General features: G+C 44.1%; 1 protein-coding gene across 1 annotated transcript; it reads right to left on the minus strand.

The window, feature by feature from the left end:
- Window positions 1-15,094: 15,094 nt before the first annotated feature.
- On the minus strand, window positions 15,095-22,134 carry MRPL12 (mitochondrial ribosomal protein L12). Its single transcript, XM_077328089.1, has 5 exons — window positions 21,955-22,134; window positions 20,412-20,598; window positions 20,132-20,206; window positions 17,211-17,348; window positions 15,095-15,486 (listed from the first exon to the last, which is right to left on the minus strand). Exons 1-5 carry the CDS (start codon window positions 22,005-22,007, stop codon window positions 15,370-15,372), a joined length of 570 nt encoding a protein of 189 aa, XP_077184204.1. The 5' UTR covers window positions 22,008-22,134; the 3' UTR covers window positions 15,095-15,369.
- Between the last annotated feature and the right edge of the window lie 302 nt (window positions 22,135-22,436).

The following is a 22,436-nucleotide window of genomic DNA, read 5'->3' on the forward strand; positions in this document are numbered from 1 at the left end:
TGCCCACCCCTAACACCAGAGTGAGAGTTCTATTGACCTATCAGAGCAGAATCCAAACAGTGGATCTGGTATCTGACCAACTCAATACCATCCTAAATATTTATGGGAATGCAAAGTATTAAAACTTTCTTCAGCCGTGGGAGGGAGGAGATCATTCAGCCATCATCACTGTACTGTTTGATCTCCCTATTTTGCACAAAATAAATTTTCTTTGTTTCATCCAGTTCTTTTGCCTGACTTATTGTGGATTGGAACATTTGTTATCTTGGATTTTGTGCATTTGCATGAAGATTTTAGGCCTAACAGCCTTGGTGACCCAGATAGGACTTCTGAGGTAATTTGGACCACTCTGAGACCCTAGAAGTGACTTGGAACCAGTGCACCAAATAGGCGTCTTAGCCTTTTCTCTGCTCAGTTTCTGGGTGTCTGGTTGTGGCTTTCTGAGAACTCCAGAAGGTCCCTTTTGTCAGGAGATAACTCCAATCAAGCAGAAACTGAGGTGAGTACCTCTTGCCGGCTACCTCTTGCCGGCTAAGGGGAGGCCCACAATCCATCTCATATTCTAAATTGGGCAGCTCATATCCAGCTTGGGGGAGAGGGAAGTTGAAAGGCCAGCAGATAATCTGCAGCTGACCATGAACAATTGACTTTCTCTGTCCTCCTCTCTTTAAACCAGCCATCCTACACCTGACTGCAAGAAAAAGGGGAGCCTGGAAAAAAAGGAAAAAACAAAAAATATTTTGAAGAGAAAACAAAAATTTGACTGAACTGCTAACTGCCCCATTTGAGAACCAAGACATTAGACTTTTATCCTTAGTTATCAGAAGTTTTGGGTTCATTCTCTGGGAGACCCGAGAGGATGGTATACCCTCAAGCCCGCAGGGGAGCCTAAGATGAGGAGAGAGACCCTCAAGATTATATTTAAGTAAAGCCTCTGGAAACGAAATCACCCTGTGTCCTTTTTTCCCTGATAACTGACATCTGGTGGTTTGTATCAACCAAACCACCAGATGTTTGTGTTGAGGTTTGTTGTTTGTGGCTGTGCATGTGTTGATCTGTCATGGGTAAAAGAAAAAAAATCAAGTGTTCCGTCTAAAAGCCTGCTTGGGCACATGATAAATGATTGGCATGCAGGAGACTTTGCTGGACAATTGTCTGTGGATAACTTGGTTATTATTATGTTATGAATTCAGTGGGATATTTTTAAAATATACAAAGAAGCCCTGACCAGAATCTTTTTTGTGTGTGCACACACCTATGTGCGTGTGTTTGTGTGTGTGCAAAAGAGATTTGAGCTCTCAAACCTAGTAGACCAGATTATGCCAGCTTTAAAGCAAACAGGAGTAATACTGTTCCTTAAGTAACTGTTTTCTGGAAATCTCTGCCAAAAGTATATTGATTTAATTTATTTCAAAGAATAAGAATGTGTGTGCATAATAAGATGTGATCAATTTTATGTTTTATTATGCCTGAGAATCATTTTGGGTAGAAAATTCACTTCATCACCCATTCCCCTACAGGTCTGGGGACTGGGGAGAAAAGGGGAGAAGTCCAAAATCTTTCCTCCCACGTCTCTTTCTCTTTCTTGTTTCCTTTTTCTATGATCAAACAGTGTTGTTTTTTACAGAAGGTGTTAAAAGAAAAATCTCAAGGGAGTTGGCATGTGTTGGTAATAAGTGAATGGTTATGGAAGTATTGACAAATTGTTCTGAGATGTTTTGAAGCATGGAGAGAAACAAAGCTGCCTGTATGCACTATTAGAGCAAAACTTTTTTTTAAGGTGGGGTGGCTTAAAATTATGGGATTTTTTAAAATCAGTTAAAGATTGGAGAAAAAGAGCATGTGGGGGGGGGGTGAGATAACTGTTCATAACGTTCTGTGAAGTCCAAACTGTCCAGTCTTTTCACAGGACAAAAGCTTTACTGTGGTATAAATTGTAATTCTTCAAAGAATACCATTGTATTTTAGAGAAATACATTTACCAGTCAAAGCAATTAGACTCAGTGAATTGAAAGCAGCTTGTCCATAGGCAGTGACCTTGACAATTTTAAAGTAATTTTCTTCTTCTTTCAGCCGGGAGGTGACATCTTACAGCTTGAGATGTCAGAGATCCTACCCACCCTTCTTCCACCTCTGCTCCAGTCAGACACAGAAGTGTCAAAAGGAGGGGGCATTATATGCACTCTCAGGGAACATAAATTAAACAGAAGCACTTTAAAATGAGATTTTTCCACTCTAGAAATCTAAAATGTGGTAAAATGTGTGTCAAAAAATATCTGTGGTCCTCACAAGTGAGGAAGTGCATAAGTATTTCTGCTTTCAATACATCTGCATTCCTGTTTTTCATAGGTTTTGATATAGTCTGAAACTCGTAATATGAAATCACTGTTGAAAGATGTGTCCTGCATAAGGAAATATTGATTTATATTATGACAACTGTGTTCTTTTTTGTTTTTTGCCTGTAGCCTTCTGACTGGAGAATGGTAGCTTTGGCATTTATAGTCCCCAGAGCCATTTTTTTTAAGCAAGCATTTTTATTGTTGGTGTGAGAAAATATTTAAATGTATATTCTTAGAATGATATGAAGTTGTTTTGGAGGGACCCCATTACTCCCTTCTTAGTTAAAAATGGGAGTACATCTTCAGTTTTGTTTTGTTTTTAATGAAAAAGGAGGGTGGGAATTTAGTTAGGTCACAAATTGGCTTCCATTTATTTCTCTTCCTCAGCAGATCCCTCTACCCCTTTTTGCCTCAACCCTCAACTCTGTGGACTTTGCTGGCCTTGGATCTCCTCACCACTGCTAGTTAATTTTTTATTTCTAAAGGGTTTTTTTCCTTTGAAACTGAACCTCTCTTCTCTTGACATATTTGCCTTTGAGTGACAAGATCCAGACTCAAGCACAAAGCAGCACATTCGACTTAACCCAGAAGCTGGACTCTGCAATTTTGGCAAGCACCACTGTCGCTCCCTATGTAGCCCCAATAACACAGCAAGTTGCCAACAGAACTGCAAGTTTTTGTTTCTATATTTTCACAGACAAAGCCTGGATTGTACTGCCACAAGTTAGTTATCTGGGTCATATTCTCTTCCATGGGCACCTACTTCCTTTGTCACCAATCAAGAAGGCCCTGGCTTCGCCAAAACTAGATTGTCAATTCTGCCTCCCCCATACAACTGTTATTTGCAAAACTGCACTAAAGATGAACCTGAATTTCTCACTTGGTCTCCTACAGAAACACTAGTGTAGGGAGAACATAAATAGCTCTCATGCAGTCTTTTACCCTGGGCTTGCCTGATCTCAAAAGCCTGTGTCTTGACACAGATGGACTCTGTGGCCAGGGGTGTTCCCCATGCTTGCAGGCTACTGCTACTATTTTTTCTGGTCCTTGAAGAAGCTAGAAAACTATGTATCAAACAGCCTCTGCATGTCTATTCCCCCCTCCTGTTTTTCTTATTTTGCTACACTGTTCTTCTGGGTCAACCCCCTGCTACTGGACTTGCTTGCCTCCATGCTTGTTTTTTACATTCCCAATAAGGCCCAAATTGTTCTGGATGACATTTCTCTAATGCAAGCCGTGACTTTTTGTTGATGGTAAGTTTCAGCTCATGAGACTATAGAAGTGGGCTCATTGCCTTTTTTGTAGTCTGCATGCCTTCACCCATAACATCAATTGGGATGAAAGCAAAGACTTACTGTGTTTACCACTTCTGAATGTGAACAGGAGGTGATACGTTTTATGGGACTTTTGGGGGGGAAAAGAAGTTAGTGTATCCAATTGCTGTTTATTTGCCTTCTGCACTTGCTGTGGTCCCCCTTCAAGGATCGCTGCCTTGTTGTGGCAAGGGGGCTTGCGTAGTTCAGTGAAGCTATGAGCTATGCCGTGCAGGGCCACCCAAGACAGACAGGTCATAGCTGAGAGCTCTGACAAAAGGTGATCCACTGGAGAAGGAAATGGCAAACCACTCCAGTATCTTTGCCATGAAAACTCTATGGACAGTTCCAATAGGCATAACGATATGACGCTGGAAGATGAGCCCCTCAGGTCGGAAGGTGTCCAATATGCTACTGGGGATGAGCAGACGGCTAGTACGAGTAGCGCCAGAATGAATGAAGCGGCTGGGCCAAAGCCGAAAGGACGCTCAGTTGTGGAAGTAACTGGTGGCGAAAAGACAGTCCGATGCTGTAAAGATTTTTATTCCATAGGAACCTGGAATGTCAGATCCATGAATCAAGGCAAGCTGGACGTGGTTAAACAAGAAATGAGAAGACTGAACATCGACATTTTAGGAATCAGTGAACTAAAATGGACAGGAATGGGTGAATTTAATTCAGATGACCATCAGGTATACTACTGTGGACAAGAATCTCGCAGAAGAAATGGAGTAGCCTTCATAATCAATAAGAGAGTAGGAAAAGGAGTCTTGGGATACAATCCCCAAAATGACAGAATGATCTCAGTTCGAATCCAAGGCAAACCATTCAACATCACAGTGATCCAGGTCTACGCCCCAACCACTGCTGCTGAAGAGGATGAAGTTGATCAGTTCTATGAAGCCCTACAACACCTTCTAGAAGCAACGCCCAAAAATGATGTGCTTATCATCATGGGGGATTGGAATGCTAAAGTAGGAAGCCAAAAGATAACCGGGATAACAGGCAAGTTTGGCCTTGGAGTACAAAATGAAGCAGGGCACAGGCTGGTAGAATTTTGTCAAGAGAATACAATGGTCATAGCAAACACTCTTTTCCAGCAACCCAAGAGACGACTCTACACATGGACATCACCAGACGGTCAACACAGAAATCAGATTGACTATGTGCTCTGCAGCCAAAGATGGAAAAGTTCTATCCAGTCAATAAAAACAAGACCAGGAGCTGATTGTGGTTCAGATCATGAGCTTCTTGTTGCAAAATTTAGGCTTAAATTGAAGAAAGTAGGGAAAAGCACTAGGCCACTCAGGTATGAACTAAATCATATTCCCGACAAATACACAGTGGAGGTGACAAATAGATTTAAGGAATTAGATCTGATAGACAGAGTGCCTGAAGAACTATGGACGGAGGTTCGCAACATTGTACAAGAGGTAGCAACTAAAACCATCCCAAAGAAAAAGAAATGCAAGAAATCAAAATGGCTGTCTGAGGAAGCTTTACAAATAGCTAAGGAGAGAAGGGAAGTGAAAGGCAAGGGAGAAAGAGAAAGATACACCCAATTGAATGCAGAATTCCAGAGAAAAGCTAGAAGAGATAAGAATGCCTTCTTAAATGAACAGTGCAAACAAATAGAAGAAAACAATAGAATCGGGAGGACCAGAGATCTTTTCAAGAAAATTGGAGATATGAAGAGAACGTTTCATGCAAAGATGGGTATGATAAGGGACCAAAATGGTAGGGACCTCACAGAAGCAGAAGAGATTAAACAAAGGTGGCAAAATTATACAGAAGAACTATACAAGAGCGAGCTTAACATCCCTGATGACCACAATGGGGTAGTTACTGACCTGGAGCCAGACATCCTGGAATGTGAAGTCAAATGGGCCTTAGAAAGTCTGAGCAACAATAAAGCTAGTGGTAGTGACAGCATTCCAGTTGAACTATTCAAAATCTTAAAGGACGATGCAGTAAAAGTGCTACACTCAATATGCCAGCAAATTTAGAAAACTCAACAATGGCCACAGGATTGGAAAAGGTCAGTTTACATTCCAATCCCAAAGAAGGGCAATGCCAAAGAATGTTCAAACTACCGCACCATTGCACTAATTTCTCATGCTAGCAAAGTTATGCTCAAAATCCTACAAGCTAGGCTCCTGCAATACGTGGACCGAGAACTTCCAGAAGTACAGGCAGGATTTCGAAGAGGCAGAGGAACTAGAGATCAAATTGCCAACATACGCTGGATCATGGAGAAAGCTAGGGAGTACCAGAAGAACGTCTACTTCTGCTTCATTGACTATGCTAAAGCCTTTGATTGTGTGGAGCACAACAAATTGTGGCAAGTTCTTAAAGAGATGGGAATACCAGAGCATCTTATTTGTCTCTTGAGAAATTTATATGCAGGTCAAGAAGCAACAGTGAGAACTGAACATGGAATCACTGACTGGTTCAGAATTGAGAAAGGAGTTCGGCAAGGCTGTATACTGTCGCCTTGCCTATTTAACTTGTATGCAGAGCACATCATGAGAAATGCGGGCTTAGAGGAGTCACAAATTGGGATCAAGATTGCAGGGAGAAATATCAACAACCTCAGATATGCAGATGATACCACTCTAATGGCAGAAAGTGAAGAGGAACTAAAGAGCCTGTTGATGCGGGTGAAGGAGGAGAGTGCCAAAGTTGGCTTGAAACTCAACATCAAGAAAACAAAGATCATGGCATCCGGCCCTCTCAATTCCTGGCAAATAGAAGGGGAAGAAATGGAGATAGTGACAGATTTTATTTTCCTGGGCTCCAAGATCACTGCAGATGGGGACTGCAGCAAAGAAATTAAAAGACGCTTGCTCCTGGGGAGGAAAGCTATGGCAAATCTAGACAGCATCCTAAAAAGCAGAGACATCACCCTGCCAACAAAAGTGCGTTTAGTCAAGGCTATGGTCTTCCCAGTTGCAATGTATGGCTGCGAAAGTTGGACCATAAGGAAGGCCGAGCGTCAAAGAATTGAGGCTTTTGAACTCTGGTGCTGGAGAAGACTCTTGCGAGTCCCTTGGACTGCAAGGCGAACAAACCGGTCAGTCCTAGAGGAGATCAGCCCTGACTGCTCTTTGGACGGCCGGATCCTGAAGATGAAACTCAAATACTTTGGCCACCTCATGAGAAGGAAGGACTCCCTGGAGAAGAGCCTAATGCTGGGAGCGATCGAGGGCAAAAGAAGAAGGGGACGACAGAGAATGAGGTGGCTGGATGGAGTCACTGAAGCAGTAGGTGCAAACTTAAATGGACTCCAGGGAATGGAAGAGGACAGGAAGGCCTGGAGGATCATTGTCCATGGGGTCGCGTTGGGTCGGACACGACTTCGCACATAACAACAACAACTTGCTGTGGTCTATGTCAAGGCCCACACGTCTGCTTCAGCACCTGATGCCAAATGGAATCACACTATGGACCTTGCTGCCATGGAAGCCATCCTTGAACTCTGCATCTACCTAGCTTAATTGCCTCCTTGCTTTCTAAATTCTGTCAAAGACATTCACTCCAGGAACACATATAGGGGGGTAAGTTACATATTGAGTCAGCAAGCAGGGAATCCATTCTAACTGACAACACTGAACTGCCTCATAATGTATTTGTTAATATTTTTTTACATGTTGTTTGGTCTTCAGTCCAAGTTGCAGGCCCGATTAGATCACTGAAAGAACTTTGTTATATCAAGCTTCATAATCTGTCTGATTGTATCTATCTGTCTGTCTGTCTATCAATCATCTGTATACCGCCCCCCCTGAAGGCTCAGAGCGGTTCACATAGAACAGAACAGAAACAATACAGATAACTTAGATTAACAATAATGAATGAAGTGAAACAACAAGCAACATGGAACAGTAGAAAAATGTGGGAAACATTAAATTAACTCATACTGATAGCCCAGTGGGTTGGGTGAATTATGGTGGGTGCTATAGGAGGGGGCTCAGGAAAGTGATGGCACAGGTCAACCTCAACCAAATGCCTGGTGGAGGAGCTCCCTTTTGCAGGCCCTGCGGAGTTATTCAAGTTCTGTCAGGGCCCTGATCTCCCCTGGGAACTCTGGAACTCCATCCTGGCCCCCACCTGGTGGAATAAGCTCTGGTCCTTGTTGAGGCCAAGCAAGCTTCCTTGTTGCCAGGGATCTGCAGCCAGTTGGTAGTGGTAAAAACATAAGGCTCTATGGGGGGTGTAAGCAGAGAGGCGATCCCACAGGTACACTGGGCCCAGACTGCATATGGCCTTAAAGGTGATAACCAGAACCTTAAGTCTGATCCAGAATTCAACTGGAAGCTGCTGGAGGATGGGCTGAATGTGGGTGTTTCTGTGAGGACCCTGGTGGCTGTGTTCTGGACTAGTTGCAGTCTCCGGATCAAAGTCAAGGGCAGGCCTGCGTAGAACAAGTTGCAGAACTCCAGCCTAGAGGTGACTGTCGCATGGATCACTGTGGCTAGGTGTTCCAAAGCCAAGTAGGGTGCTAGTAGTTTGGCTTGGCGAGTAGTAGCGGGGGCGGGGAAGAATAATGAAGCAGATTATGTCCAATTGAAGAACTGTCCCTCCCTGCCTGAGGTAAGGGAGATTTATTTTAGGATATGGGACTTTGGGTAAATTACAGCCAAGCGAAGAGGGAAGTCGAAAAATGGAAAAGACCATTAAGGTATGCCCAGGAGCTGCTTCTGAAACTGCTGCAGCTGTGGAAAGAAACCAGAAAAATACCTGTTCTCATATGCTTGTTTTCTTCCCTTTAGCCAAAAAACCTGGCTAAATTTTACAGACACCATCAAAGAAGATCAGGCTTGGAAGGAAAGGAGCAGTTTAAAATGACACAAAAGTTCTCCCCTTACACCCCTCCTTTCACTTTCTCTTGCTTGCCAACTCCCTGTTAATTTCCTTTGAAGAACATCAACCAGTTCTGGGGAAATTGCCAGAAGATAGGAGAAGGTCAGAGAGCTTTCTCAAAGATACAGTGTTTTGGGGCTGTCAGATTGGTGTCAGAAAGAACAAGTAGATCTTGACTGCCTGTGTTCCCCCCCCCTGCACTTGGGAGGGGGGTGACCAAAACCGTTACCCCCCCTGGCTGATTCTAGATTCCTTCTAAAAGGTTAAAAGAAATGAATTTCATGTTAATCTTATTCTTATACCTAAAAGCCACAGGTGTCACACTGGTTGCCAACTTGAACAAGATGTCAAACAAACATGAACTGTTTATAAGTAACAAAAGACATGTATTTTCTTTTTTTCCTTCTTCTGAATAATTGAAAACTAAACAATACTAAAGCCTATTAGCTTGGCCAAAGAAAATGGACTGTGAATATTTTTATTGACTTTTATGGACTTTAAACAACACTTTTATAATAGCAGCAGGAAAGAAGATAGTCAACAGCCTTTAGCAAGTCACAGAGCATTCACCAGAACCTGTCAAGACAGAATTGAAAGAATTCAATTTGGCACTCAGAGATATACTCATAAAGCCTTTGTGATACAAGTGAGTACACAGAAGAAAAAAGTCAAAGCTGGACTAATTTCAATAAAAGACTGAATTTTATGGCTGCAAGTTATTGCCCCTTACATACATACATATGTGGATCCTTCCTGAGGGGCAGTCAGGGTTTTCTACTAATTTGTTTCTGATAATACCGTTACCAATGGCATGGCAGAGGGACAAATTGTTAGTAAACCATGTATTTTCGAAAATGTGACTGATTACTCACTACCTGACAGGTTACTCGCTACTTGACTGGTCCTTAGCCAGGAATGGCATTCCTTGAAGCTCAGCCCCTATCAAGAAGGAGCCCATGGCCAGGGAGGGCTGATGAGGGGTTAGCTCCCCACCCCCAACTACTTGCCAGGTAGCAAGAAGCTCTGGCGTGGAAGTTGGGCAGGAGGGAAGCAGAGATGGCCCCAGTGAGTCACTCCCATGTAAAGTTTGAGTGGGGGAGTGGAGGAGGTCCCAGTGTGTAGCTGGCCCCAGTGAGTAGTTACTGGCATGGAAGGGGGGGGAGCGGAACCATCTCCACGGTTTCCCTCACCTTTGGAGAAGCTGCCAGCCTCGTACCCTTCTCCCGGGCCAGCGTGCAACTCCATGCCCATGTCAGCATCTTCCCTTGGTTCCGGGAAAGCCGGCAGCCACAGGCCCGCCTTCTTTTGGGGCTCATCTGCCCACCCAGACCTGCCCACCATCTCTGCGGCTTCCCCACCTCAGAGCAGCCTTCCCTGCCTGCTCTGGCCTCCGTCCACTTGAAGGGGGGCGGCTGCAGGGTGCTCGGGCGTCTTGCGTGCAAGCCTTCCGCACCCAGCCAGGTGTTCCCCACCTTCTGTCTCGGGTGTGTGGGGGGGAGGGGGAAGCCCGCAGCCTACTCAGCTGTTCTCGGCCCCAGGGGCATCCGCTATTGTGCTTTGCCCACCTGCTTCTTGGAGGAGGGGCAGGCTACAGGGGCCTTCACAGCGCGCCCTCCATGCAATCTGGGCGCTGGCAATTCCTGTCTGCCTGCTCTTCGGAGATGTAGGGGAGGGTAGACCAGCATCCTGTTTCGCTGCTGCCCAGACTTGCAGGCAAGCCAGCCTGGCTCTCCCTCCCATTCCCTGTCCAATCTGAGGTTGGGGGGGGGGGAGGTGGGAGTTCTGGCTGCAGACAAGCCAGTCCGGCTCTCCTTCCCTTCCCCCCTACCAAGCATCCCCTTTCTCCAGGGGAATGGATCTCTGTAGCCTGGAGAGGAACTGTCATTCCAAAGGATCCCCAGATCCTATCTGGAGGCTGGCATCCCTGAATCCCCATGGGGCACAAGCCACAAATACCCCCACCCCCCAATTATGTATTTTCTCCAAGGGAACTGATATCTGCAGTCTGGGGTGGAGCTGTCATTCTGTGGGATCCCCAGATCCCACCTGGAGGCTGGCATCCCTGATTCTCTCTGGGGTACAAGTCTTTTCCAAGCAAAGGCCTGAGAGAAGATACTTCAGAAAAGCTAGCTTTGTAGAAGTTGTAGGATTATTTCTTATTAGATTCATGGTTAATACGAATACTAATTGCCACTATTTTGTATAGTTATTCAGCTGAATCATAACTAGCATGTATTCTGGCCCAGGCTGACCAAAGTCACCAGAGTTCACCCGGAAGGTCAGGAGGTGCCATTGTGGGCAAGTGGAAACAGCACGTACATTCTGTGCTCATGGAATCCATGTTACTTCCTTGGGAAACATCTTTGGAATCGCTGGACTGGAGGTGAAAAACAGCTCAGGGACGGAGCTGTCCATCTGTTTTTCTTTAGAGTAGAAAGGTATCAACAGGGGTATCATATCAAAATCACAAGATGTCATAGTCCCATTGTATACAGCACTGGTCAGACCACACCTGGAGTACTGTGTGCAGTTCTGGAGGCCTCACTTCAAGGAGGACGTAGATAAAATTGAAAGGGTACAGAGGAGAGTGACGAGGATGATCTGGGGCCAAGGGACCAAGCCCTATGAAGACTTAGGATTGTTCAGCCAGGAGAAAAGGAGGTTGAGAGGGGACATGATAGCCCTCTTTAAGTATTTGAAAGGTTGTCATTTGGAGGAGGGCAGGATGCTGTTCCCATTGGCTGCAGAGGAAAGGACACGCAGTAATGGGTTTAAACTACAAGTACAACGATATAGGCTAGATATCAGGAAAAAAATTTTCACAGAGTAGTTCAGCAGTGAAATAGGCTGCCTAAGGAGGTGGTGAGCTCCCCCTCACTGGCAGTCTTCAAGCAAATGTTGGATACACACTTTTCTTGGATGCTTTGGGCTGATCCTGCGTTGAGCAGGGGGTTGGACTAGATGGTCTGTATGGCCCCTTCCAACTCTATGATTCTATAGTATTCAATTGGGCAAAAAGGGTAGAGCCTTCAAATGGCAGGTCTTCTACCTTCGCTCTAACTGTTATTGGTAGCAAAGACTTAACATTTGTACAGGAGCTCATGTACTATGATGAAGCCTCAAAGAACAAAAAACAAGTAAAATGCATTTTTGGAGTGTGCGAAGCTAATGCATCTGCAATAAATGTAATGTACTTATCAACATAGCCCTTTGTTGATTTAAATCAACATAGTCTGCTTTTGTCTCTCCAGACATGTTACATAAGACTTGGTGAAATTCAAAATTGCTATGGGAAAGGTAGATTCAAGTGGATAGCCAGGTTGGTCTGAAGTTGCACAACAAAATTTGGACTCAAAATTTGGACACAAATGTTGTGTAAAAAACAGAGTTGCTTACCTGTAACTGTTGTTCATCAATGTCTTGTATGCAGAAACACACTGAGATGAGATATTACTTTACATACTAAAAATTGAATACACCAAGTATTACCTGCAAATAACTCCCACCTCATCAGTTGATCAGATAGGCTGTTCTGTGTTATTATTGCATCCTGAAGGAAAGGCCTTCTTCACACATACCAAGACTAATCTCTTTATCCATTTGCAGCTTGGGGAGTTAGAGCAAACATTATCCTTGGCTTGAACTCATTTAAACCTTTCTCAGGAGCTTACTTTTCTGTAGTGAGATGTAGAAGAGCTTAAAATTGCATCATTATTACACACTAGTGAGTTTTTCTGCAAAAAAAGGCAAACCAAACCTTAAGGCTCTTCAGACCTTTAGCCATAATCTCAGACCTGGGAAGAGGTGTGGCATTTATCAGTGGTCATCCATAGGTGAAGGAGATATTCTGCACATGCTCTCCAAGGCACGTGTTCTTGCACAGCAGCGTGCAGTGGCAAGACGGCTTGCAGCTGAGGATTCAACAGATCTAACAGGCTGAATGAAACCAGGCATTCGTTTTTCTGCTTCTTCCCACCTATACTTAACCACAGACAGATGAGGCAAACCCCAGCTAGTATAAATCTCATTCTTGCTTGCTACCCAGCCCTTTCACTTGTCACTGCTGCCTTTACTACAGAAAGCTAAGGAGGAAGTAAAGGAAGAAACAGCATACAACAATGAGTCTAGTCAGTAACGGGTTTAACTAAATCAGGACAAGAGTGAGCATTCTTGCAACTGCCCTTCCCCCATAACTTGCAACGCAAGAGAGAAAAACTGGTTGTTCATTTTCCTTCCAACATTATAAAGGAAATGGCCAGACACTCAAAGCAAACTTTGACATCTAGTTTCACCTGTGTGCTGTCCTGCCAAGGTGAGAGGGAGTTATGTTTTAAATGTTTAAATGTATTTTAGATTATTTTATCTTGTTTTTACTCTCAATCATTGTAACCTGCCATGGGACCCTCAGATATAGGTTCAGAATATAAATCCACCTATAAATATAAATAAATGAAAACTGGAAATTCAGTGGGGATGCCATCCATGCCTCACATGTGTCCCAGCTGGACCCCATCCCAGCAGCTGGGTTTGCAAAGCTTGGAATTGCTGGATGCTGGCCAGGCTAAAGCAAACAGGGGACTACAACCTACTGACTGCTTCCCCCGGTACAAACCCCTCATTTTCAAGTCAACCTCCTTAACCGAGTTCTAAACTGGGACACTCAGTACTGGCTCCCATCCACCCTTGGAACAAGAGATTCAGCACCCAGCCTCAACTTTATGAAGCCATAGCTCAACCACCACCTCATGCCTGGCCCCATACCTCTTGTCAGGGAGTTGTAGGCAATGATGCTACAAACCATCTCAAACAGGATTCAGGAGAAGGCGGGGAGGAAAGAGCATAACTGTGTCTGCTGCTAGCTGCGTTCAGCCCATTATTCTGGAAAGCACCCAAGGACACTCTCACAAGGCTCAGATTCATGGTGTAGAAAATAGGCTCAAACACACTGGCATGTTCAGGAACAGTGATCAGGGGAAGCAAAAGGAATTATATGTTATGGAAACCTACACAATGCATTAATCCCACCGAGGCTTAACCAGGGCCAGCAAGGCTTATGACACAGCAAGGAAATAAAAGGGCTCACAAATATACTCCATGTGGAAAGGATTTCCTCCCCTCTCTGACAAGTGTAACACACTGCACAGCTCATTCATCACACTCCTTCCTTCTGACCCACTCAGCTCCAACCCACGTCACGTGCTAAACCGCAATCCATGCACAAGCTGCCCATGCCAGTGCCTTCCAGCCTGGGCAGACCAAAGGAGAGACACGGCATTTGGGGGAGGGGGGGCACAATCGTTTGCATGTTGGCCACTAAAAAAGAGAGGCATAACCTGCTCACTACCACTGGGAAGTGCAGGGGGGTGGAAGGCAAATGCAATAATGGTAGTTGGAAAGATAGTCAGATGTAAGAAAAAGGAAACAGCAACAGAAGGGTCCCCTCCTCAGCATCAAACTGGGAGGAGGACAGAGAATAGGGATTTCCTGAGAGGCATAACATTTTCAGATGCATCCCTCAACAATTGCAGCATCGTTGCACGCAGTAATGGGTTTAAACTTCAAGTACAACGATATAGGCTAGATATCAGGAAAAAAATTTTCACAGTCAGAGTAGTTCAGCAGTGGAATAGGCTGCCTAAGGAGGTGGTGAGCTCCCCCTCACTGGCAGTCTTCAAGCAAAGGTTGGATACACACTTTTCTTGGATGCTTTAGGATTCTTTGGGCTGATCCTGCGTTGAGCAGGGGGTTTGACTAGATAGCCTGCATGGCCCCTTCCAACTCTGATTCTATATAGATGGCCCATTGCTGAACTTGGAGATGAAGATGGCAGAGAATTTTCACTGTTGTCATGTACAAAGGCACTTGCCTCTGAAATTCAGCACTAGACCACATACCTTTGGGACAGGCCACAATTTTTGAGCATGGTCTGCTGCAGAAAAAGATGGGGAGGGAGAACTCATCTGCTGACAAAGAAAGTTCCAGTTGCTCTATACATCAAGACATTACAGGCAAGAAGATGTCAAACCCATGTACTCGTTTTTGCCATTTCTTTCTGTCTTGTGTAATTGATTACCCTGTGAATTGTATCTGAGTTAGAACAGTGTTGTCAGTGCTAGGATCCCAGGCTAGGTTGCTTTGATGTGTGGGAAGTCATTTCCCTCCCAGGCTTGGAGCAGGAGGTGCTGGCTATGTTTTGTCATCTGGTTGGCAAGGTGACATCTAAAGAGTTTCCCACCCAAATGGGCAGGCGGAGGGAGCTTGGGGGTTGGAGGTTAAAACAGAATAATGGATTCTGGATAGTTAGTCTTAGCAAAAGTCCTGAGATGCAAGCATTGCTCTATCTTCGATAAAATTGCTTATTGGGAGCAATCGGCTGGACTCTCTCCTTTTTGATACAATGCCTCGTTCAGGCTTGAGCCATCCATCTCCAAGTAAATCCTATTAGCAATGGCAACCTAAGGTAGTCCTCTTGAATGCTATCAAGAGCTCCTCGGCAAACGCCTGTGGTGAGTTATGAACATTAATACATGCAAACTGGGGAGGAGGACATGGCACATGAAAAAAAGCGTCCTGACACATCACTTATTCCAAGGTGTTCTCCCACATATATTCTTTTTACTCAGTTCTTTGCAATGCTGGTACAAAGAGCAAACCTTGTGGTACAAAGGCATTCACCACAGACTGGACTATCCCAGCAGAAACGCTCCACTGCAGAGGAAACACGGCTGGGCACAGCTTCCTGGGATTGCACAGCACCACCCACCTGTCAGCAGGCAATAAAAGCCAAGAGTGGGCAAAACTGATCAGAAGGCTAGCCTCTGTTCTGCTGTAGTCCTTTGACAATGAGAGTGAACCAGTTATTCCAGAACCACAGTCCCTCCTGCTGCCTCTAGGGCAGCTTTGATTTTCTCCGCTTCATCCTTCGTGATGCTTGCCTTGATCTCTTGAGGAAGAGATTCTACCAACTTCTTTGCCTGCCAGAGATGAAGAACAACTTAGTTGACTAACAGAAAAGGAAAATGCTGGTCTTGAGACACTGCCTGCTCCTGATGTTTCCAAATATTCCCTTTATTCCACACCCAGAAAAGAGTGGCCTCCAGGACAGGCAATTCTTAAGCTGAAATGACATCATCTATATTGCCCACTGGAAGTTTATTTATTTATTATTAATTTAATTTATGTGCTGCAGCTCCTAGCCAGCTAAGCCCATGGTACAAAAGAAGGCTGGCCAAAAGGAATAATCCAAACTAGAAAAATTGGCTGGTACAAAAATGTAATATTTTTGGTTATAACTATTCCAATTTATTTTGTAGATATTGCCTTCATATCTATTATATACAAACATAAACTAAATGGGTTCTGGATACATACAAAAATAATAATAATTATGATTATTAATTATCATTATAAAACAACAATAAAGAACCCCTTCCAACCACTCCTCAACCTGCACTGCTCAAACCCGTTGCCAACTGCTATGCACCCAGGAAAAGATGTAAAGCGGGATATTGGAGGAGGGGCAGTTCTTTCTATCCTGGCCTCAACCAAAGGCCTGGCAGAAGAGCTCCATCTTGCAGGCTATGCAGAACTGGGTAAGCTCCATCAGAGCCCTTAACTCTCCCGGTCCAAAGCTCCGAACTAGCTGGGCCAGGCACATAAAGATGTTAAATAGCATAGGGGAGAATATCACACCTTGTGGAATCCCACAAGGAACATGTTAACTGGACTGCTCCTCTCCCACAGTAACCCTTTGATCTGGACATTAGTCTGAGGGTCAGTTCTGATCAATCAAATGCCCACAGAAATGCCTTTTTGGAGTACAACAATTCATAAGGGCTCTTGCTTAACTCACTGTTACTATTTCTAGAATGCTAATTCATTTTTCACCAGTTTCAACGCAAGAGAACGCATGCCAAACTGCCCCCTCAGATTGCCTTCACAGTAACATGCCTTAGTTCAGTTTCTCCCTCTCTTTGGAGTTTGCTGCCCCCATGTGTCTAGAGCAAGCTTTCTCAACAAGGGTTTCTTGGCAGTCCTGGAAGAGGTTCCTGAATGGGTGTGAGTTAATTAATTTTTAATATATATTTCAAATTGGTTAAACATTTATTGGGTGATATGATCATATATGGTCAACTTGCCCCCCCCCCCGTGGCCAATGATGACCCTGGAGAGGGTGGGACAGGAAGGGGCCTCAGGTGGGCATGTATACAGCTATGCTTCCCAACTATATTCTGCACGATTGAGTCACTTCTGGGGTTTCTTAAATCCTGAAGAATTTTTCAGGGGGTTCTCAATGGTAAAAAAGTTGAGAAAGGCTTGTCTAGAATGAGTAGTAACAAGAGGGCTAGCATGGGCATTCAGTATTTTAAAAATCCTGCCTGTTTTTCAATATCAGCAAGCCATACATTGTTCTCCCCTACTGCAGTTTATCATCCCAATAACTCTGCAGAATACCTTGGGATGAGAAAGAATGACTGGCCACTCAGTGAACTTAATGGCAGAACAGGGATTCAAACCTAGGTCTCACCAGTCTGTCAAATAAGTTGCAGAGAAGCATCTGCAGATCCATTAAACACACCATGAGGGCCTGGCTATTTTGGGAGCACATTCTGCTTATTTGTCGTGTGTGCACCGTATGCAGAAACCGCCTTGTCTTCTTTAGGCCTTTATCAGATAAGCAAGGAAACTATTTTCTTACCTGGACAAGGTTCAGGCCTTGCATACAGTTCTTCACTTCCTTGATGAGCTTCACTTTCTCTGCAGCCTTCATCTCAGTTAACTTGACAGTGAAAATGACCTTCTCTGGTTTTTTGGGGAGATCTTCATCCTCTGCTGGCTGGGGAGGGCAGAAAATTTCATTCACCATCTGCAGGTGTAACTTCTCTTCCCCTCTCATCCCAGAGAGTTCAAGGAACTTTGGCAGTCAGAGGGATCATGTTTGCTCAGGTCAGAGCCAAATAACAGCCAGGATTAGATTTTGGCCTGCCTTTAATTACTGCTTCTTTTGTATATGTGTGGGATTGCTGGACAATGTGATGCTAGGAGGAGCAGCTTAATTAAGGTTGCAAATCACAGGTAACTGTGGCCCTAAGCTACTCTCTCACCAGGTTGGGCAATGAAGATCTTTGCAGAAACAAAGAAGTTGCCTCTTATTAATGCCATCCATCATTCATAATCTAATTCTGGGTGAGATAGCCGGACAACATAGATTGGCTTGTTTGGACCATGGTGGTAATAGCTTGGTTCTAAGGGCAGGATCAGTCTTGAGATCAGGTCAAGATTAGCCCAAGCTAATTTGATGTCATCAGATCTCAGAAGCTAAGGTCTGTTAGCCCTGGTCAGTATTTAGATGGGAGACCATCAAAGAATACCAGGATTATGATATAGAGGCAGGCAATAGCAAACCTCCTCTGAACATCTTTTGCCTTGAAAACCCTATGGGTCACCATAAATTGGCTGTGATTTGAAGACCCTTCACACACATATAACATGACTTAGATGGACAGTATAGGTTGGCTTGTTTTGACCATACTATGACCAAGGTTGGAGATACTGTAATGGTGTGTAAGAGTTTGTTACTCTTCAGACACTAAAACTGCTTGCTTTGGGTTTAGGGTTGTGGGTCACAGGTAACCGTGGCCCTAAGGTGCTCTCTCACCAGTGCCCTCATAATTTCAGGGACTAGGAATAAGACTGATGCTCTGCTGAATGTAGTTTCTACAGTCACTTTCTGCATAATTTGGTTGCTACTTTGGCTAGTCACACAACTGGGATCTCTGTACTGAAAAATTGATGTTTCTTGCACTTCTTTGTCAAAGGTTTACTTTCTGGATTCATGGGAAGAGCTTAGGACTCTGAGGTAGTATGTGTCTTCGGGAGGTGGTGGGGTTCTTCATCTTTGGAGATTTGTAAACAGAGGCTGGATAGCCATCTGACAGAGAGGCTGATTCTGTGACAGTTCAAGGAGGTGGCAGGTTACAGTGGATGAGCATAGTGCAGAGGGTTGGACTAGATGACCCATAAGGTCCCTTCCAACTCTATTATTCTATGATTCTATGTGTCAAGGTATGTAGAATACAAGGAACAGAAGGACAAAACTGCATTCCAGCAAGCCCGTTTCAAGGATTATCCTCCTGCAGTAAAGCAGTTTTCTTCCCTTGTATTCATACATCATATTTTGGCTTAGTTATTTTGGATGGCTAACTGCTCACTATCTCAAGGCACCCTGACGCTGAACCATCTACATTCCACCAGAACCCACTGGCAAGAATGTGTTAAAATGGACCCAAGTATTTTTAAAGCACATTTTAAAAGAAAAGCTTCTACGGATTGGTATAACCTACGATTGGTCTTATTGGTAAAATAAAAGCATCAAAAGGACTGTGATACCAGAAACAGCAGCTAAAACACATTCTCTGGGATTTCTGGATATTCTGAAGCCATGGACCCCCCCCCTTTTCAGAAAAAATGGAAATATATGCTATACTTATTCTCCTATCAAACCTAAACTTATTTTAGTGATTTAATAGCATAAATGGCAACATTTATTTATAAAACTTATTTTATAAATTTTATTATTATATTTAATATTTATATATTATGCTGTGGTACATCAACTGCTCTCTCCTGGGCTTCTTCTTGAACACCGTTGACCTCCTTCTCCTCCACCCCCCCTTTTTTAGGAAGGGGGGTAGGAAGGGGATTTTATTATTGTGCCGCCATGCTGTGATGTTTTTGAGTCTTTTAATGGGAGTTTTAATGGGGTTTTAAGACACTGTAACCCGCCACGAGCCATTTGGGAGTGGAGGGAAATAAATAAAATAAATAAATAAATAAATAAATAATAATAATAAATTATAAAATTTACTTTTTGGTACACTTATGAAATTTAAAAGTATAAACACCCCATTTTCCTTAAGAAAAACTGAAAGTATACCGAATATTTGAGCCAGAGATGCAAATCGCTACTTTAACACGTGTCTTTGCTTTCTGGCTTCTGAGAAGTAGTAAAAAAACAGGAAGCTGAAAATATAAAATAAACTGAGTAGTAAGCAAAGAAAGTCTATTATATGGATAGAAACTCAGGGACAAAATGGGGAGGACTACCAGTTTGTATGGATATTAAGCTAGATTTTATAACATTGAAAATAACTCTTTAATAATGTAAATCATTAAACACATAAGAGCACATTAATTGCTGCAAAGATTTATTTTGACAGTGCCCTCCAAAATTTCCTCATTTTCCATTGGAAAAAGTTGATTAAAAGGTCTCACAGGCCTTTCCCCCCCCCCCATCATGAATCTTTCATCCGTCCCTAATGCTGCCATCACTGTAACATTGTGCAACAGCTCTGCTTCTCCCTTTAAAAGCTACTTGCTGCTGTCTATGCTAATCACTAGTCAACAGTAATCATCCTGGGCTCTGCTTCTTCCTCTTGAAGGGGCAATGAGCGATTGTCATAGTGCTGTGTTCTTACAATATGGTGCTGAGGGGCTTGCAGGCAGTTTTCAAACTAAGGACAATTCTGGCATGTTCCTTTGCATTAAGTGCAAGTTGCCAGCCTGGGGTAACTGCTATTCAACCCAAAGGAATGACAAGTTACAAGGCTGATCTCTTACCAAGGTTGCAGGTTGCGCTGAAGGCATCATCCCTGCCATTGGCATAAGTCCCAGGTCTTGGATCTTCAAGGTTTTCTGAAAAAGCAGAAACAGGATCAGACCATTCTTCACGTGTCCCTTATACTCAAGAGGCCAGGAAAGTTACTCCACCCCATCCCTAACCTACATACCCATTTCCTCTACAGATCAATAGTGTGAACTGCTTTCCTACTGCCTCCTCTCTACATATATTGTCTTTCCTTGATAAGGCAGCCCTCTACTCATCATGCAAATACTGTACCTTCAGCAGATCATTGAGGTCAGAGATCTCCAGCAGGGTCAGGCTAGCAATATCCTGAACTAGTTGCTGAATCTTGGGTGAGTATTCTTTGGGGGCAGTGTCCAGAGGAGGACTTGCCAGGGCTTCACTTTGCTGTGAGCATGTAGCATTCAGCATCCTTACAGCACAGGCTCGTGATTGGCGCTGCCTACATCAAAGGAAAAAATGGAGTCTTACACATCCCAAGACAAATATGTTAGTGCAGTGAATGCATACAGATTCAGAGGGCCATAGACTACTGCCTTAAGTAGTCTATGGCCCCAAGACAATGAGAGTAACAGCAAATGTTATGGAGGGGACAGAGACTCCAACTCCCAACAAAGATGAAGCTGCAGTTTTAAAATCCAGTTTGAAAAATTACCCAGAGCTAGAAGGCATTTTCAGATAGCTGAAAAAAGAAACTATCCTAGTATGAGGCAGAGAGGGGTTTGCTTCACACTAGAAGATACACATTGGGATAAAAACCCAATGAAGTGTTAATAATAACATTTCATTGAATAATCCTTCTCCAATAAAATGGAGAAGGATGGAATCATATATGTTGCCCTGATCACAAAAGGAAGGAAAAAATAAAAATGTGATGGCAAAGAGGAAAAATTGCATTCATTCATGCATGACATACTATTTTTACTGTACCTCCATCAATACATTATAAAATACAAAAGTAGACAGTAGAAATCTCCCAACAGTAGGTACAATGACTGTGTAAGCTGAACATAAACACACACTCCTATTTAAGAGCAAAGTAGTTTCATGGCTCAGAGCAAAATCCAGCAGATCCAGTAGGGTCTAACAGTGTCAGACTAGGACAATGAGGGTCAAATCCCCACTCTCTTGTGGAAACTTGCTCCGTGATCTTGGGCCAGTTATACACTCTGACTAACCTACCTCACAGAGGTGCTGGAATGGTAATATGGAGAATGGATGTTGTAAGTCATTTTGGGTCTGGGGGAAAGTAGGGTATAAATGAAGGTTTTAAAAGTCCACCACTAGCTTTCCTTACAGTACTACAAGCAAATGGAAGGTCTTAGGTAGTCCATCAGAAATCGCCTGCTGGCTCATCAACAGACCTGCAATAGCATTTGTGATGTATGAACAAGGAAGTTCCTAACATAAAGATCATCTCAGCCATGAAATTAGTTGGTGCTCCATGCATTTACCTTTCAACACCCCCCGCCTGAAATATAAGAGTAATCTAGACATCCAAAGCATATTGGATACTAAAGCAATATGCAGAGGTGCACTTATTAAAAGCAAGAAGGTCATGCACGCCTCAAAAAAGGCAGGCATCCCGGGGTCAGGCACATGAAGCTAGCCGAAGCCATTGGTCTTTTATAGCATGCTACTGCCCAAAGGCTGCGGCGATGGGCGCTCCTCCGATGATGAGGATGGTGCCACACGGGCTGTGGGGATTTCACTCGGCCTACGGCTCACGTGGGAGTCCCAGCCCAGGGTGACCTCTAGCCCTCCTTGGGGCCCTCCCGCTCCCTCCGGCTCCTCATACCGCAGCAGAAGGCGGAGCGCGACCCCCAGCCGCCCCGTGGGCAACATGGCCATGGCGGGAGCTGCAGGAAACGGCAGGAAGAAGAGGACACCGGCAGCCAGCAGTCCTTCAAGCGTGCCCGCCGCCGAGAGGGCGTTCTAGCCGAAGCATCTTGGTGGTTTCCCGAAGCTGGCCAATCACCGCCAGCCCAGACGGATGTGACGTTTCCGGTTTTACGGCGCTGGGTTTGAGCGAAGGCTCGATCCATAGAATTAGAGGCCCGAGTCCTAGACAGTCATTGCCATTGTTTGGAGGGAAGTTTTGTTTTTGATCCCGTACTTTCCCTTACTTCCGGGATTAAAAGTGGCAGCAGCTTGGCGGGCGGGCGGGAATCCATGTAGCGGTGATTGGGCAGCGCAGCACAGTCTCTCGTTCGCTCAACAGGCAGGAATCAAAAGTCTCTGCTCTGCGCTTATATATTAGAAAGATACGTATGAGATTTT

Source organism: Paroedura picta, chromosome 3 (genome assembly GCF_049243985.1).
Source record: "Paroedura picta isolate Pp20150507F chromosome 3, Ppicta_v3.0, whole genome shotgun sequence".
Taxonomy (NCBI): Eukaryota; Metazoa; Chordata; class Lepidosauria; order Squamata; family Gekkonidae; genus Paroedura; species Paroedura picta.

Coding starts and splice junctions, on each gene's coding strand:
- MRPL12 (XM_077328089.1), bottom strand. CDS start 22,007: ATGGCCATGTTGCCCACGGGGCGGCTGGGGGTCGCGCTCCGCCTTCTG. Junction 20,207..20,411: donor ACCTCAATGATCTGCTGAAG/GTACAGTATTTG, acceptor CTGCTTTTTCAG/AAAACCTTGAAGATCCAAGA. Junction 15,487..17,210: donor AAGGCCTGAACCTTGTCCAG/GTAAGAAAATAG, acceptor CATCTCTGGCAG/GCAAAGAAGTTGGTAGAATC.